Below are 19,171 nucleotides of genomic sequence, written 5' to 3'. Positions count from 1 at the left end.
GGGAAGCTGTGTGGGGCTCATGATGCATATGGGGGGAGGCTGTGTGAGGCTCTTACAGTATATAAGGGGCTGTTGGGGGGCTCATATGATATACAGGAGGGGCTGTACTCGGGTTCAAACGATATATAGGGGGATTTCAGTGTAAGACCAGGGGCACCGGGGTGGTAGTCCGAACCAAGGTCACCCACTAAACACAGTCTGTAGACACCTCAGCCCCTTGTACATGCAATCTGGGATGGATTCGGTCTTTCCCCCAAGCAGAGTGACCTTCTCTCCTCGGGCCTCAGCAGTCCAGGCAATTAAGAGTCCATAGATGCAGCTATATTCCAACAGGGAAGACGTGACTTTTTATTGAACAAAGGATTAAGGATGGACATAAAAGACAAATTTTCAACACTGGATTTATTGCTCTCACCCTGACATTTGCTGCAACCGTACCCACAAAGGCCGCAGCAGCCGAGGATCACAATCATCCAACCTCTGGAATCTGGGCACCTGAGACCCCTTCAGTGAAGGCCCCTCTAAAGTACAGAGAGCCTGTGTTGTAGTCCTTTTTTAGTCATTGGTGATATTTAGCCCGAAGCAACAGACCTCTCCCATCTGGGGGGTCTGGCAGTGCCTCGACTGTCTGTACGTCTGCACTGGTTAATGATCTCGGCAGTTCTGAGGAAGCTGTAGCTTCCTTTCACCTTGTGGCTGCAAGCCCAGTCCACAACTGTTAATTATTGCTGTCCCTGAGCTAGCAACAGAACATAGCAACATACAGTGGGGAAAAAAAGTATTTAGTCAGTCAGCAATAGTGCAAGTTCCACCACTTAAAAAGATGAGAGGCGTCTGTAATTTACATCATAGGTAGACCTCAACTATGGGAGACAAACTGAGAAAAAAAAATCCAGAAAATCACATTGTCTGTTTTTTTTTTCATTTTATTTGCATATTATGGTGGAAAATAAGTATTTGGTCAGAAACAAAATTTCATCTCAATACTTTGTGATATATCCTTTGTTGGCAATGACAGAGGTCAAACGTTTTCTGTAAGTCTCCACAAGGTTGCCACACACTGTTGTTGGTATGTTGGCCCATTCCTCCATGCAGATCTCCTCTAGAGCAGTGATGTTTTTGGCTTTTCGCTTGGCAACACGGACTTTCAACTCCCTCCAAAGGTTTTCTATAGGGTTGAGATCTGGAGACTGGCTAGGCCACTCCAGGACCTTGAAATGCTTCTTACAAAGCCACTCCTTCATTGCCCTGGCGGTGTGCTTTGGATCATTGTCATGTTGAAAGACCCAGCCACGTTTCATCTTCAATGCCCTTGCTGATGGAAGGAGGTTTGCACTCAAAATCTCACGATACATGGCCCCATTCATTCTTTCATGTACCCGGATCAGTCGTCCTGGCCCCTTTGCAGAGAAACAGCCCCAAAGCATGATGTTTCCACCACCATGCTTTACAGTAGGTATGGTGTTTGATGGATGCAACTCAGTATTCTTTTTCCTCCAAACACGACAAGTTGTGTTTCTACCAAACAGTTCCAGTTTGGTTTCATCAGACCATAGGACATTCTCCCAAAACTCCTCTGGATCATCCAAATGCTCTCTAGCAAACTTCAGACGGGCCCGGACATGTACAGGCTTAAGCAGTGGGACACGTCTGGCACTGCAGGATCTGAGTCCATGGTGGCGTAGTGTGTTACTTATGGTAGGCCTTGTTACATTGGTCCCAGCTCTCTGCAGTTCATTCACTAGGTCCCCCCGCGTGGTTCTGGGATTTTTGCTCACCGTTCTTGTGATCATTCTGACCCCACGGGGTGGGATTTTGCGTGGAGCACCAGATCGAGGGAGATTATCAGTGGTCTTGTATGTCTTCCATTTTCTAATTATTGCTCCCACAGTTTATTTCTTCACTCCAAGCTGGTTGGCTATTGCAGATTCAGTCTTCCCAGCCTGGTGCAGGGCTATAATTTTGTTTCTGGTGTCCTTTGACAGCTCTTTGGTCTTCACCATAGTGGAGTTTGGAGTCAGACTGTTTGAGGGTGTGCACAGGTGTCTTTTTATACTGATAACAAGTTGAAACAGGTGCCATTACTACAGGTAATGAGTGGAGGAAAGAGGAGACTCTTAAAGAAGTTACAGGTCTGTGTGAACCAGAAATCTTGATTGCTTGTTTCTGACCAAATACTTATTTTCCACCATAATATGCAAATAAAATGAAAAACAGACAATGTGATTTTCTGGATTTTTTTTTCTCAGTTTGTCTCCCATAGTTGAGGTCTACCTATGATGTAAATTACAGACGCCTCTCATCTTTTTAAGTGGTGGAACTTGCACTATTGCTGACTGACTAAATACTTTTTTTCCCCACTGTATATACATAGACACATGGCAGATTACAGCAGATTAAAGGAGAACACATAACAACATATATACATTGGTACAGAAACACCTTCATTACTTAAAGTGCACTGGGGGTCATACGGAAGGAGGAGAGGGCGGGCAGCTGAGGGGACCTTCCACCTCCTTTCATTAGCATACTTAATTCTGCTCAATATTAAGTGATACAATTTATCAATAATTATAATATATCCTTATTAATATTGAGTAGAATTAATGTCGGCCCTCCACAACAAAATGAGGAAATGGTTCCACTCAATTGCATTAAGGCATATCAATGTGAAATACATGAAGTGTGAATAGCGTAATGGCTTTTGAAATTTAGGAAAAACACATGAGATGCTTAGCACAAAATTTGGCCAAAAAATGTGAGCCCATTCACCAACGTCAAGGTAGTCTCATGAACGAATAGTTCCCTGACCTAACTGCCTAGTGTGAACACTTACCTCTGGCTAATAACTTGGTCAAGCATATATTTGTAGGAAGATCGGAACCAAATGTGATTGGATGGAATTAAAATGACAGCATGGTGAAGGGCGGAGTGCTCAGTCAGAAAGCTAACATACAAATAACAAAAAACTGACGGCACATCTAGAACTAGTCTGAACAGGTGCATATCAAAAAACAGCTTACATATCAAAATGAGGAAATGGATGCACTCAATTGCATTACACTAGTCACACTTCATGTTTTTCACATTTATATGCCTTAATGCCAAACTTGAAAATAATCTTTCTTTGCAACTCAAAACAGAAGAACATAAACTTACTGCAGCTGCAGGTTTTGAGGAACATGGTAGAGATTAGAAATAAGTTGAAAGACCTATCTATGCGAAAGGTAGAGAGGGAGGGGACAACACCTGAAGGGCGATAGATTTGATTGATGTGTCCAACAAAAATAAAACGCAAACGCTTTTTTAAGTTTTGACACAGAGAAGTCATTTGGCCGACTTAACTGGTCTTTCTTGTTTGAGACAGTGAAAACATTTGGTATTTCGGGAACTTTTTTATGGCATTAAAGACATTGTATAGATCCCCATCAGCCTCGATTAAATTGCCCTTTTGTGTCTCCCCCTCTTTTCTCATATCGAGTGGCACAAGGCAGGGATGCCCTCTTTCCCCCTGCTATATGTAAGGTAATGTGTAGCCTCTAGCGGCAATGATACTTCTACCCCTGAGATATTATTATCTTGACGTCCAAAATAAGGTATTTTAGATTTCATTATTTGCTGATGACATTTTACTGACCCTCATTAAACTTCATATAACACTCCCCAACCTCATAGTCACTTTGAAGGAGTATCGACAAGTGTCGGGATATAAATTAAATACCTCTAAAACAGAGGCCTTACCCTTGAACATTCCCCCCTAATATCTGGACAAAAATGAATAAAATATTACGTAAACACCATACACATAATATCAGCAATAGTTTTATGCAGTGTCATAAGAGAAAGTAACAAAGACACTTTAAAGTATGGGCACATACATATAAGTATACACATCACACAGGAAAGTGAAGCAAGGAGCAAAGTACAAGGATTAATATTTAATCAGCTGCAAAATAGGATGTCTGGCAAAGCAGTGCCACTCACGCATATTATGGTATAAACATAGCCTTATTAGTTAACATGCCATTTCCAATACACATATGCATGTCTGCATGAAAAGACAATTTATACCTTAGGAGATATGATGTCCAGGGACCAAGCACACCTCATGCCCGTTTCACATTGAAATGCTCTGTCCAGCATTATGTGTAATCGTATTGGATTTTCAAATTAGCTACGTTAGCCCCTGATGGACTAAATAAATGCATTGAAAATACAGCATGATTTCTATTCTACCACCTTTCCTTACTTCCCCATTTCCCTTTTTCCCTTCTCTTAATATGTTTTATGGGCTTATCAACTCGATATTATAATATCATTTCACTATTATATCAGATCTAGACAAATCTACACTTTCTATTACCTCATAGTACTAGTAAAATTTACCTAAGGACAGTTTTTAATGTTTTTGGACATGATCAAATTCTTATTATATGCAAATATTAATAATTTTGTATCTGTTTTGTTTTTTGTAATTGTTAAAATCAAATGTGAAATTTGTATTTTTGTGTAGTTTTTTATTTTTATTTATATGTAATTGTTATAATCTTACTATACACCTATCATGTTATCCTATGTAAGGATTGACCCATATATAAGGTCAAGACCGACATCCTGACTTTTACGTGCCTGATGAAGCAGTCAGATAGACTCTGAAACGCATTGCCTATATAAATACATTGAATTATTAACGGCATCTCTTTTCTCTTGTTGTCTGGCAGCGCTTATGAAACTACTTTTTTTTCTTTCCACATTGGTGTTCAAATTAATCAGGTCCTGTTACTTGTCTTAAATTTGTACATTTTTAACCTGTTAATGCCGCTGTCCTCCTGAATCCGGCGTTTTGTTTTTCTGTTTCTGCACCTCTCCATTCCTGAGATATGGCCTCAAACCTGTATATAATTCTAGTTTTGTTAGCTAAATGGGAGTGGTACTCAACTTTTCTCTGTGGGTGTCTACTGAGAACCACACCCACTTTGTTAAAGGGAACCTGTCAGCAGGATTGTACACAGTAACCTATTGAAAGTGTCAGGTCGGCGCCGTTATACTGATTACAATGATACCTTGGTTGATGAAATCCATCTTGTGGTTTATTTAATTATTTTATTTCAAAGTTACCTGATAGGATTAATGGGAACTTTCAACGAAAAAGCAGAAGACCTGGTGGACAAGCTGGGGGATAAGGCAGATGGAAAGAGTCAGGTTGGAATGCACGAGATGCTGAGCAGACTCACCCTGGATGTCATTGCCAAGGTACCTATGGACAATCTTCAAATTTGTGCCTGAAAATATTAGAAAACTGCTTATAGGAGTTGTCCGTCCTGAAATATGCGCTGCTTATCTGCCCCATACCCTTAACACCCTTGAAAGGTAGGAAAGTTTTTACTATAATTAACCTTTTTGTCTTATTATTTGCCTTTTCCAGGTCGCCTTTGGGATGGAGCTGAATTCTCTTCATGATGACCAGACGCCATTCCCCAAAGCTATTTCAACTGTTATGAAAGGAATGATCGAGACACGGAATCCTTTAGCGATGGTATTTATTATACGCAGCTGACTTATACACAGCGAGGAGGCAAACACACACATAATAAACAACCCCTGCATGTACATACGATTTTTCATTTTTGGGCTTTCAGAATTGTAGTTTTGGATTTTGCAATGTACCGAAAAAAGGGAAAAAATTCTTAGTGGAATGATAAAGTCCTGCAAGCCTGCTATTTTATTTTGAGTTTTATTTTATGTAGTTGATTGTGGCGTAAAAGTGACGCAGTAACATTATTTCCCAGGTCAGTACAATTATGGCGATATCAAACTTAGGGCTCATACTCACTTGCGAGAGACTTGCACGATTCTCGCGCGTGTCTCTCGCATGAAAACGTGGCACTGCCTCCGTCACTCGAACCGGAGCGTGCGGCTACATGTATTTCCTTGTAGCCGCACGCTCCGGTCCCAGTGCCGGCGGCACTGCCAGGTTTTCATGCGAGAGACTGGTGCGAGAATCGTGCGAGTCTCTCACAAGTGAGTATGAGCCCTTATAGGGTTTTTTCTGTTTCAGTTGTTAAAAAAATTTTGAACTTTGTGAAAAAGAAAAAATGTTTCACCATTTTCTGAGGCCCGTAATTTTAACGGACTTTTACGGACACTAAAATATCAATTACCGTATGTTAATATTTTCAAAAATTAAAAATATCTTCTTTTTTTTAATTGGGAAGTTGATTTAAACTTTTTTTTTTATAGTTTTAAAACTTCTTTTTAGTTTTTCTTTAGGGTTTTTCAACCTGCAATCATTTGATCGCTTTCTCTATATACTGCAGTACCATGGTACTATGCTACTGATGTATATAGTACAATTACTGAACTCCTACGAAGCCGAGCTATGGCTTTTAGAAGCCTTCCTCCTGACGTTGCTAACCCATCAGCTAATTCAGATCTTGTCACAGAAGGGGATGATGGCTAATGGAATGATTGTGATAGGCACCAGAATGACCTCGCCACGCACTCATTAAATTTAATACCACAGTGGTATTTATGACTGTGCCATGCAATAAATCAATTTAACACTGACAATGGTACTTAAGTGCTTATACAGCAGCGATCAGAGCAAGCTTCAGTTTCTATTTTTAGCAGAAGGGGCTGTGACCACCAAGCATGTGCCTGGAGGACTTAGCTTGTTGGCCATTTATTAGTCAGCCCATTGATTTCAATAGGAAGTATGTAATACTTTATTTCCACTCTGGGGGCGTAGCAGAGAAATTAAGCACTTGCTGCCTGTTTCAACCTGTGATCAAATGATCAAAAAATGATTGACCTTTAAAATATCACAACTGAACTCTGTTATTAGTTACTGGATAAAACCACGCATGTTTCCTTCTTTAGTATACTCCAGGAAAACAGGCCTTCATTAGAGACGTCAAAGAGAACATCAAACTCCTGAGGAAAACTGGCCAGGAGTGTATAAAGAGAAGGATGAAGGCAATTCAGGATGGGGAGGACATACCTGTGGATATCCTCACACAGATTCTTAAAGGGGCAGGTATGTCCTGAGAAATTAAGGCATTGTAATGAAGGGTGTATTATGTTAGTGTTACACCTCCATCCTTAATATTTAGAATAAATATACTAATAATAGTAATAATAATACAGTTATTTGTAGGTGGTACAAACATCAGTAGACTATACAACTGATAGGGTAACATGGGAAATGCAAATATTGTCTAAATGAGAAACTTAAAGGGCTTCTCTGTAATAAGTAATAACAGTCTATGCCATCACTTACTGTTCATCGGATTCCAGCTATTTATAGATATATAAATAAACAGATAGATGTATTAAATGATAGATACAGTTATGTGAAAAAGTGTTTGCCCCTTCCTGATTTCTTATTCTTTTGCATGTTTGTCACACTTAAATGTTTCAGATCACCAAACAAATTGAAATATTAGACAAAGATAACAAAAGTAAACACAAAATTAAGTTTTTTTTAATGAAGGTCTTTATTACTAAGGGGAAAAGAAATCCAAACCTACAGGGCGCTGCGTTTGATAAAGTGACTGCCCCCACCCAACCCCCTTAAAACATAAATTAACTGAGGTATATCACATTTTTGGGATGCTGAATTCAATTCTCGAGCTACTCCAAGGCCTGATTACTGCCACCTCAGTTATCAATCAAGAAATCACTTAAATAGGTCCTGCCTGACAAAGTGAAGTAGACAAAAAAAATCCTTAGAAGCTAGACATCATGCCGCAATCTAAAGAAGTAAGAAGCAAAGTAATTGAGATCTATCAGTTTGGAAAAGGTTATAAAGCCATTTCTAAGGCTGTGGGACTCCAATGAACCACAATGAGGACCTTTATCCACAAATGGCAAAAACATGGAACAGTGGTGAACCTTCCCAGGAGTGTCCGACCAACCAAAATTACCCCAAGAGCGCAGAGACGACTCATCCAAGAGGTCACAAAAGACCCCAGATCCAAGGAACTGCAGGACTCACTTTCCTCACTTAAGGTCAGTGTTAATGACTCCACCATAAGAAAAAGACTGGGCATAAATGGCCTGCATGGCAGAGTTCCAAGAAGAAAACCACTGCTGAGCAATAAGAACATAAAGGCTCGGCTCAGTCTTTTACAGGAAACATCGTAATGATCCCAAAGACTTTTGGGAGAATACTCTGTGGACTGACGAGACAAAAGTTGAACTGTTTGCAAGGTGTATGTTCCATTACATCTGACGTAGAAGTAACACAGCATTTCAAAAAAGGAACATCATATCAACAATAAAATTTGGTGGTGGTTGTTAGATGGTCTGGGGCTATTTTGCTGCTTCAGGACCCTGGAATACTTGCTGTGGTACTGCCACATCTTACTAGACATGCCACTTTCATATCATATCAAAATTTCCAACTTATATTTAATGCTTCCAGTGTTTTCATATGTCTTGGCCCTTACAGAGCGCTGCTGTTTTTTCTTTAGATAGATACTACGAGTGGCTTTGTTAAAATTATAGTATTCACCTCCTGAGCCACAGTTGATGATATAAAACAAAACCGCCTGAGACTTGGTAAGATGTGTTCCTAATACGCTTAATCTCTATGTATGATTATGTTGTTCTGGATTCTCATCATCTCCTTCTATTTCTTCTTTCAGAGTTGGAAGATGGTTGCAGTCAGGAGGATTTAATAGATAACTTTGTCACATTCTTCATAGCAGGTCAGTAATTCTATCTATGTAAAGTATCTACAGTGGGTATGGAAAGTATTCAGACCTCGTTTTTCACTCTTTGTTTCATTGCATCCACTTGGTAAATTCAAAAAAAAAGTTCATTTTTTTTCTCATTAATGTACACTCTGCACCCCATCTTGACTGAAAAAAAAACAGAAATCTAGAAATTTTGCAAATTTATTAAAAAAGAAAAACTGAAATATCACATGGTCATAAGTATTCAGACCCTTTGCTCAGACACTCATATTTAAGTTACATGCTGTCCATTTCCTTGTGATCCTCCTTGAAATGGTTGTACACCTTCATTGGAGTCCAGCTGTGTTTAATTAAACTGATAGGACCTGATTTGGAAAGCTACACACCTGTCTATATAATACCTCACAGCTCACAGTGCATGTCAGACCAAATGAGAATCATGAGGTCAAAGGAACTGGCCAAGGAGCTCAGAGACAGAATTGTGGCAAGGCACAGACCTGGCCAAGGTTACAAAAGAATTTCTACAGTACTCAAGGTTCCTAAGAGCACAGTGGCCTCCATAATCCTTAAATGGAAGACGTCTGGGACCGCCGAAGTCTTCCTAGACCTGGCCATCCAGCCAAACTGAGCAATTGTGGGAGAAGAGCCTTGGGGAGAGAGGCAAAGACGAACCCCAAGATTACTGTGACCGAGCTCCATAGATGCAGTAGGGAGATGGGAGAAAGTTCCACGAAGTCAACTATCACTGCAGCCCTCCACCAGTCAGGGCTTTATGGCAGAGTGGCCAGACAGTAGCCTCTCCTCAGTGCAAGACATATGAAAGCCTGCATAGAGTTTGCTAAAAATACACATGAAGGACTCCCAGACTATGAGAAATAAGATTCTCTGGTCTGATGAGACAAAGATAGAACTTTTTGGTGATAATTCTAAGCAGAATGTGTGGACAAAACCAGGCACTGCTCGTCACCTACGCAATACAATCCCAACAGTGAAACATGATGGTGGCAGCATCATGCTATGGGGGTGTTTTTCAGCTCAGGGGAAAGGAAGACTGGCTGCAATTGAAGGAAACATGAATGCGGCCAAGTACAGATATATCCTGGATGAAAACCTCTTACAGAGTGCTCTGGACCTCAGACTTGGCTGAAGGTTCCCCTTCCAACAAGACAATGACCCTAAGCACACAGCTAAAATAACAAAGTGGCTTCAGAACAACTCTGTGACGATTCTTGACTGGCCCAGCCAGAGACCTGACCTAAACCCAATTGAGCATCTCTGGAGAGACCTGAAAATGACAGTCCACCAATGTTCACCATCCAACCTGACGGAACTGGAGAGGTTCTGCAAGGAAGAATGGCAGAGGATCCTCAAATCCAGGTTTGAGAAACTTGTTGCATCATTCCCAAGAAGGCTCATGGCTGTACTAGCTCAAAAGGGTGCTTCTACTCAATACTGAGCAAAGGGTCTGAATACTTATGACCATGTGATATTTCAGTTTATCTATCTATCACTCTTTCTTTATGATGCTAAGAATTGGAATATTGATTTGCATATGGTTTCAGGGCAAGAAACAACAGCCAACCAGCTTTCCTTTGCGGTGATGGAGTTAGCATGTAACCCAGAGATCCTGACAAGGTAGCTTATATTTCTACCATTGATATAGTAGCCTGATCTACTCTACAAAGTGTCTGCTATTGACATCGCATTCAATAGGTACGACGAGAAACCACAGAGGCAAAACACTTATGTACCAGGTCAATATGGCTCTGAGGGATATGCCAGGGTCACTTTTTTTAACAAGAAGTTCAATTCTTGGCCATTTTTGCAAAGTGATAGACAAGCAATTTTAACTTACATTAATAAGCAAGAATCAATGTTTCTTACAAGATCAAAAAGTCACAGTCTCTTGGAGTACGGTCAACACATCTGACAACACATCTGCGGGGTGAAACTGGGCAAAACATTTTTTACCAAGCATTCCAGATTATAAGATAAAAACAATAACTACAGAACCAATATAGTACATTGCTACTTGGACAGATAATCATTTTGGTTCCTCAGGGTCCAGGCTGAAGTGGATGAAGTTATTGGCTCCAAAAGAGACATTGAATATGAAGATCTTGGAAAATTGCAATATCTGTCCCAGGTACTCACCCAGATGCAGCAACAAAGTGACTTAAAATATTCTTAATTACAACCATACTTAACGCAAATAAAAACCCCATAAAGATTCATCTTGAAATTAGGCTCTGTTCACATTTGGATCTGAAACATTACCATTACGTTGTTAGTACTCATCATATCAGGCAAAGCGTTGCCACAATTGCTATACTTGAAAGCCACAATCCAGGGTAACAAACATCTACAAAATATATTAAAAAATTATATTCAACTATAATAAATATAGCAAAGTAACTTTACCAATATTAGATTAAAGTTTCATTACATTTTTTAAAAAGGTTTAATATGATGTATCCACAGGAACTTGGTCTTGATTGGTGCTGGGGGCTCTGGGTCTGGAGATCTCCAATAATTGAACAAAATATTACTAGAGCTTGAGCAAAGCATTGGAAGGGCTAAGTAGAAAGTCGATGGCTCAGTTCTTCACTTTACTTGTACTCGTAGATAGGCTGGGCACTTTTGCCTTTTCCTTTGAGTAAAAGGACCCCTCCATTAAAAGTACTTAATAGTGTTAAGCAAACTATTTACAGTTCCAGAGACTGAATGGGTAGTCTGTATATACAGTTCCAGAGACTGAATGGGTAGTCTGTATATACCGTACCAGCCCACTGAACCTCCTACCTACCGACATCTGTAACACCTCATGGATTTGTAGGTCCGGAGCAATGTCATTGTGGCGACTTGATATGCACATGACCCTACTAAGAGGCTTGTAGTGCTCTGGTCTTACGAAATCTGACCGCTGGACTAGGTCCTGCAAATCTTTTCTCTCAACCCTACAAAATAGTGGCTACAACTTATCAAACTTTTTAAAAACTGAAGCTACCCTTTAAGTTATCTGTAGTAAAGTTACTTTGCCCAGTGTTTTAATATTACATCAAGGCATATTTCCCCCTCCAAGCTTCAGAATCAAAATCTTACTGCATTATTAGAAAGTTGCATCCCATCATTTTTACAGTCCACAGGGAAAAGAAGATTGAAATGAACTTATGAGCCGCCATAGTATGTTCACTTCTTCTTGAATTCTTGCTAACAAGAAAGCGAAAGCAGAAAGCTGCTCTGTTCTCTTGGCACTTCATAACTATGTAACTAATTTTTTTCTACCTTTTCTTTTACCAGGTCTTAAAGGAAACTTTGAGGTTATACCCTACAGCTCCTGGGACATCCAGAGTCCTAGAGGAGGAAATGGTGATCGAAGGAGTGAGAATTCCTCCTAGGACAACTTTGATGGTAGGTCGTAGACAGTGGCGATTCAGAGTTCCTCAGAAGGGCTGAAATGGTGGTCTTTTATTAGTCCGAGCAGACTTAGGATTTCCTTAAATATTCACTGTCATTTCAACAAACTTTACATACATCAGTAGTTAAAGTGAAAAAAGGGGGGAGTGGTCTGTGAGGACCACAAATACAACCAAAAGTCCATGTATATTAAAATACAAATCTCTATTTAACAAGTAAAGTGATGCAACAAGTTAGTCCCCTGAAGATTTACTTGGATGAAACGCGTTGGGACGCTCTTCTAAGGGAGAGTGCAGGGCATGTGCAATATAGGGTGAGCTGTGGACTGCCCTTGTAAGGGCAGGAGTCTGGGGATCAGATGATGGTTAGTTTTTGAGGGATTTGACAGGGTATTGTCTTCCTATCGCTACCTCCCTGTGTGTACACAGAGTATCCCTGGAGACTCCTGGCCGTCTGCAAAAACCGGTGAGATCGTTCCTATTTTATATATCTCACCTTCTAGTATTTTGTGGCTATAAACCTCTTTTGGTTTAGCCAAACACAATAGACATATATGCATTTGGTTATGGCATTGTGTGCTAACTGTTAAATGCTGTATCCTGTTTATAAATTGTTGCCTGATATGATACATTAGCAACGTTTTATATCCTGATTGATGCGTTTGGGTGTTCCCATCTCTTCTTAGGGATTACCCATTTATTGGCATCCTTTTAATCACTATTGGTGACATTATCGTTTTGGAGCTTTTAAGTTACATATTAAAAGTTATTTTTTAACCTCACTTACTGCTGTATAGACATATAAGTTTTGGGGTGAGATATATGTGTCATTTTTTGACCAAAAAATTGGCATTTTTTGCTATATTTCTAATAAGAAATATCCCCATACATATGGCCTGTAACTGAAAGAAACCCACAATAATAAAGCTTATTCGGTATAGGACCCTTATCAATTAGCCCTGATACATCAGGTGATGCTAAACATGAATGGCACCTTATAACTTATCATGCATAATAAGCCCAAAAGAAAGGCATAGCTAGTACCTGAAATGAGGGTCCTATACAGGGGCGTCAGGGTTAGCGCGTCCACCTGACGCGCATTTCGGAGCTAATCCTTCGTCAGGCACTATCTATGCCTTTGTTTTGCGCTTATTTATGAGCAACTTCATCCCATTTGCTGCTTCCACAACTCATCATTCACTTCGAAAAACAAATCAAATCCATCTTGATCTAAATAAGACAAACTGCAAATTCACTGAGTGATAAGGTTAGAATCATAGAATCGTAGAGTTTGAAGGGACCTCCTGGGCCATCTGGTCCATCCCCCTGCTCAAAGCAGGATTCGCTAAATCATCCCAGTCAGATGTCTGTCCAGCCTCTGTTTGAAGACTTCCATTGAAGGAGAACTCACCACTTCTCGTGGCAGCCTGTTCCACTCATTGATCACTCTAACTGTCAAAAAGTTTTTTCTAATATCTAATCTGTGTCTCTTCCCATTCAGTTTCATCCCATTGCTTCTAGTCTTTCCTTGTGCAAATGAGAATAAAGTTGATCCTTCTACAATGTGACAGCCCTTTAGATATTTGTAGACAGCTATTAAGTCTCCTCTCAGTCTTCTCTTTTGCAAACTAAACATTCCCAAATCCTGCAACCTTTCCTCATAAGACAGGGTTTGCAGACCGGTCACCATTCTGGTCGCTCTTTTCTGAACTTGCTCCAGTTTGTTGATGTCTTTTTTAAAATGTGGTGCCCAAAACTGGACACAATATTCCAGATGAGGTCTGACCAAAGAGGAGTAGAGGGAAATAATGACTTCACATGATCTAGACTGTATGCTTCTGTTAATACATCCTAGAATTGCATTTGCCTTTTTTGCTGCTGCATCACACTGTTGACTCATATTCAGTCTGTGATCTATTAGTATACCCAAGTCTTTTTCACATGTGCTGTCACTTAGCCCTATTCCTCCCATTCTATATATGCTTTTTTCATTTTTATTCCCCAGATGTAGTACTTTGCATTTCTCCCTGTTAAAAACCATTCTGTTAGTTGCTGCCCACTTCTCCAGTTTATTTAAATCTTTTTGAATCCTCTCTTCTCTAGTATTAGCTATCCCTCCTAGCTTTGTGTCATCAGCAAATTTAATCAGTTTACCCTCAATTCCTTCATCTAAATCGTTGATAAAGATGTTGAACAATACAGGGCCCAGGACAGAGCCCTGTGGTACCCCACTTGACACATTCTTCCAACTGGATGTGCAGCCATTTACGACCACTCTTTGGGTCCGATCACTAAGCCAGTTATGAATCCACCTAACAGTTGCCTTGTCCATTCCATACTTAGTCATTTTTTCAATAAGGATTGTATGAGAGACTTTGTCAAATGCTTTGCTGAAGTCAAGATATACTATATCTACAGCATTTCCTTGATCCACCCAATCAGTGATACCGTCATAGAAGGAAATTAAGTTAGTCTGACATGACTTATTAGTTAGAAACCCATGCTGACTCTGTTTAATCACTTCATTCTTATCCAGGTATTGACATACATGTTGTTTAATAATTTGTTCAAAGATCTTTCCTGGTATAGAAGTCAGACTCACCGGCCTATAGTTGCCTGGGTCCACCTTCTTCCCCTTTTTGAAGATAGGAACAACATTTGCTCTTCTCCAGTCTTCTGGCACTTCTCCTGTTCTCCAAGAATTTTCAAAGATTATGGAGAGGGGTTCAAAAATTTCTTCTGCTATCTCCTTCAGTACTCTGGGGTGTAATTCATCTGGACCTGGAGACTTGAATTCATTTAGGTTAGCTAAGTGTTTCCTCACTATCTTTCTGTTTATAGATATCCTGGATTCTTCTATTCCCTTAATAGGACAGTGAATAACAGTTGATGTTGCATTTCCTTTCTGAGAGAAAACAGATGCAAAATAGGAATTTAAAAGTTCAGCCTTCTCAACATCCTGTCTTACCATTTCATCATTTTCATCCTGTAAAAATCCTATAGCATCTTTGACTTTTCTTTTACTTTTGACATATCCCCAAAATCCTTTATTATTGCTTTTGACATCTCTTGCAAGCCTCAGTTCATTTTCAGCTTTAGCTAATCTGATTTGTGCCCTGCAGGTTCTGCAGACAGCATTATATTCTTCTTTAGATATGCCTCCCTCTTTCCATTTTATAAACATTTTTTTCTTCCTTTTTAGCATGTGCTTAAGTTCTGTGTTCATCCATCCTGGTTTCCTTAAATGCTTCCTATTCTTCCCTCTTTTCGGAATTGTTAACAACTGTGCTTTGAGAATTTCATTTTTCAAGATTTCCCATCCTTCCTGGACATTTTTGTCTTTAAGGATATCCAGCCATTGGATCCCTCCAATTCTCTTTCTGAATCCCTTAAAATCTGCCTTTCTGAAATCTAACCTTGACGTCTGAGTCTTCACAGGTCTTCCACCTCTAGTAATCCAAAATTCTAAAATAGCATGGTCGCTACCTCCTAGGGTCCCAGCCACTTTTACCTCCTCAACCATTTCCTCCCTGTTTATAAGGATTAGATCCAAGGTAGCAGTTCCCCTTGTTTTCTCCCTTACCTTTTGGAAGATAAAGTTGTCAGCAAGAGAGGATAAGAATTTCCTTGACCTGTTAGTTTTGCCTGAGAGAGATTCCCAACAAATGTCTGGATAGTTGAAATCTCCCATGACAACTATGTCATATTTTTTGGAGAACTTGGCCATCTGATGCATAAAGAGTTCATCTATATCTTCGGCTTGCACAGGCGGCCTGTAGTAAATGCCTACAATGGTGTCCTTTCCATTGTTCTGTCCTTGTATTCTTACCCAAACAGTTTCCACAGAACTCCCAGTCTCTGAAGCTTCAATCTCTGTGCAGATATACGCGTTTCGAACATACAATGCGACACCCCCTCCTCGTTTATCAAGTCTGTTTCTTGCAAATAAGTTGTATCCTTCTAGTCTTGTATTACAATCATGTGTATTGTCCCACCAAGTTTCAGTGATTCCAATTACATCATATTTCTGTTCCTGTGTTAGTAGTTCCAATTCTCCTTGTTTGTTGCCCATGCTTTGTGCATTAGTATAGAAACATTTTAGTTTGTGATTGGTTTCTCTTTCTCCAATATTTTTATTAATTAGATTCTTTTGTCTTTTTTCTTCCTTTCCACTTCTAATAGCAGAGTTCTCAATAGCATTTGTCAGGTGTATGGCTTTTTCTGGTCTTTTGCTTCCCTTCCCATGTTGTTCTAGTTTAAAGCTCTCCTTACAAGTGTAGCAAGGCGACTTCCAAATACATGCTTTCCAGTCTTCGTAAGGTGCACCCCATCTCTAGCAAGTAGTCCATCGTATAAGTAGTTCACTCCGTGATCCAGAAATCCAAATCGTTGCTGACGGCACCATCGAAGGAGCCAGTTGTTCACCTGCAGAATCTTATTCCACCTCCTTGTTCCATGGCCATCCACTGGGAGGATGGAAGAGAAGACCACCTGCGCTCCCAGTTCTTTCACTTTCTTGCCTAAGTCTTCAAAGTCTCTGCAGATGATTTCCAGGTCGTTTCTTGCGGTGTCATTTGTCCCCACATGTAGTAGCAGGAATGGGTAGTCATCTGTAGGTCTGAAGAGTCCTGATAGCCTGTCAGACACATCTTTAATTTTTGCACCTGGAAGACAGCACATTTCTCTTGTAGTTATATCCGGTCTGCAGATAGCGGCCTCTGTTCCTCTCAGCAGGGAATCCCCCATGACCACCACTCTCCGTTTCTTCTTCACAACATTTTTCTTTCTCCATCCAGGAGGACTCTGAGGGCGTACAAGGTTGCTGTTTGTTGGCAAAGTCTTATCCTGATGTATTTCTTTATCGTTTTCCTGCGTGAGAGCCTGGTACTGGTTTCTGAGCAGTATGGGTGCTGACTGCCTCCTGATCCTCCTGCTTCTCTGGGTCACATGTCTCCATTCCTCTGTTTCTTCAGGTGCACTTCGAATTTCTTCTCTTTCTGTAACATGAAGAGATAATTCTGCTCTGTCCAAGAACTCTTCACCTTCCTTAATGATCTTCAACGTAGCTAACCTCTCTTCGAGATTTTGCAACTTTTCCTCCAACAGGGACACAAGCTTGCATTTGTGGCATGTGAAGTTTGGCTTTTCCACTGGTAAATCTGTGAACATGTAGCAAGAAATGCAGCTCACCAAATGGCTCCTGGCCTCTTCCATCTTGAGATTTCTTAAAAACGATGAAAGATGAGCCAAATTTCGGCGCGCGGTTTTTCCGATTTCCTCTTTTCAGCTGCAACCGCCAAAACCCAGTGATCGTTGAGCTCGCGGAGACTCTTCACTTATCCCAGAAGGCACTGGGAATATGCAAATGATCTCCTCAAGACTCTTCCCCTGGTTTTCCGATTTCCTCTTTTCAGCTGCAACCGCCAAAACCCAGTGATCGTTGAGCTCGCGGAGACTCTTCACTTATCCCAGAAGGCACTGGGAATATGCAAATGATCTCCTCAAGACTCTTCCCCTGGTTTTCCGATTTCCTCTTTTTAGCTGCAACCGCCAAAACCCAGTGATCGTTGAGCTCGCGGAGACTCTTCACTTATCCCAGAAGGCACTGGGAATATGCAAATGATCTCCTCAAGACTCTTCCCCTGGTTTTCCGATTTCCTCTTTTTAGCTGCAACCGCCAAAACCCAGTGATCGTTGAGCTCGCGGAGACTCTTCACTTATCTCAGAAGGCACTGGGAATATGCAAATGATCTCCTCAAGACTCTTCTCCTGGTTTTCCGATTTCCTCTTTTCAGCTGCAACCGCCAAAACCCAGTGATCGTTGAGCTCGCGGAGACTCTTCACTTATCCCAGAAGGCACTGGGAATATGCAAATGATCTCCTCAAGACTCTTCCCCTGGTTTTCCGATTTCCTCTTTTCAGCTGCAACCGCCAAAACCCAGTGATCGTTGAGCTCGCGGAGACTCTTCACTTATCCCAGAAGGCACTGGGAATATGCAAATGATCTCCTCAAGACTCTTCCCCTGGTTTTCCGATTTCCTCTTTTCAGCTGCAACCGCCAAAACCCAGTGATCGTTGAGCTCGCGGAGACTCTTCACTTATCCCAGAAGGCACTGGGAATATGCAAATGATCTCCTCGAGACTCTTCCCCTGGTTTTCAATAGGAGGTTACACCTCCTATTGAAGCCTATAAAGAGAGGAGAGGGGGAGGAGAAAGGTGCAGAGTGAAGCAGATGTGCTTCTGCTTTTTAGAAAGTGTTTTATTTCACCCCCAAGTTGGATTCACAGCTACACTGAACAGTACTGCAGTTTAATGTCCTCCAAACTGCAGCTGCTTCAGAACTTTTACTACATCGAGACAGGAGAAGAGGAATCGCTTATATCTGGGAGTGCAGTTTTTGAGGAACATCATATCCGCTAGTCTCCACTAACTTAGAGACAACTGAAAGTTAGAGATAGAAAATTGGTGAAATCTATATGATACAAGTCATATAATGGCCATAAATAGTGTTATTCTTCATGTGCGCCTATGACAGACAGGTATGCTTTAATCATACTCGGGATTGAATAGATTACATTTAGATTCTTCATAACTTTATTGTACTATTAGTAAATAGTTTACTATTAAAGTAGATGCATCTTAGGTATTCTTTATAGTTAGGCAGTATATGGTATTAGAAGGTGGTAACATAATTTTCTCTTTGTAGTTCAATTCTTACATCATGGGCCGAATGGAGAAATTCTATCATGATCCCTTGGTCTTCAATCCAGACAGATTTCATCCTGACGCTCCCAAGTAAGTGTCCTGTCAGGACTGTAATATCATCCTTATTACCCTGTGTATTATGCAGTGCTAATATCATTATTATTTTTTTTTAGACCTGGCTATGCCTACTTTCCATTTTCTCTTGGACCACGATCATGTATTGGACAAGTTTTTGCCCAGGTGAGTTAAGAATAAGAAGTGAATAAAGATGTTCCTGGGAAGAGATTGCTCAAGAACAATATTTTTTTGGAGCTTGTAAAATTTCTTACCTCTGGCAGTTGCTTATCCTC

General features: G+C 40.5%; 1 protein-coding gene across 1 annotated transcript in view; it reads left to right on the top strand.

The window, feature by feature from the left end:
- Window positions 1-19,171, top strand: part of LOC141091925 (cholesterol 24-hydroxylase-like) — a 58,014-nt gene that overhangs the window by 38,249 nt on the left and 594 nt on the right. The window contains exons 6-14 of the mRNA XM_073577710.1: window positions 5,115-5,253; window positions 5,426-5,536; window positions 6,880-7,036; window positions 8,649-8,711; window positions 10,262-10,334; window positions 10,761-10,845; window positions 12,000-12,110; window positions 18,823-18,911; window positions 18,995-19,061. Of these exons, the coding sequence (XP_073433811.1) occupies window positions 5,115-5,253; window positions 5,426-5,536; window positions 6,880-7,036; window positions 8,649-8,711; window positions 10,262-10,334; window positions 10,761-10,845; window positions 12,000-12,110; window positions 18,823-18,911; window positions 18,995-19,061 (895 nt within the window). The remainder of the gene's footprint in view (window positions 1-5,114; window positions 5,254-5,425; window positions 5,537-6,879; window positions 7,037-8,648; window positions 8,712-10,261; window positions 10,335-10,760; window positions 10,846-11,999; window positions 12,111-18,822; window positions 18,912-18,994; window positions 19,062-19,171) is intronic.

Source organism: Dendrobates tinctorius, unplaced genomic scaffold, assembly GCF_039654945.1.
Source record: "Dendrobates tinctorius isolate UK_male_01 unplaced genomic scaffold, ASM3965494v1 ptg000057l, whole genome shotgun sequence".
NCBI lineage: Eukaryota > Metazoa > Chordata > Amphibia > Anura > Dendrobatidae > Dendrobates > Dendrobates tinctorius.
The sequence above is the reverse complement of the archived record's forward strand: the minus strand, read 5'-3'. Positions and strand labels throughout refer to the sequence as shown.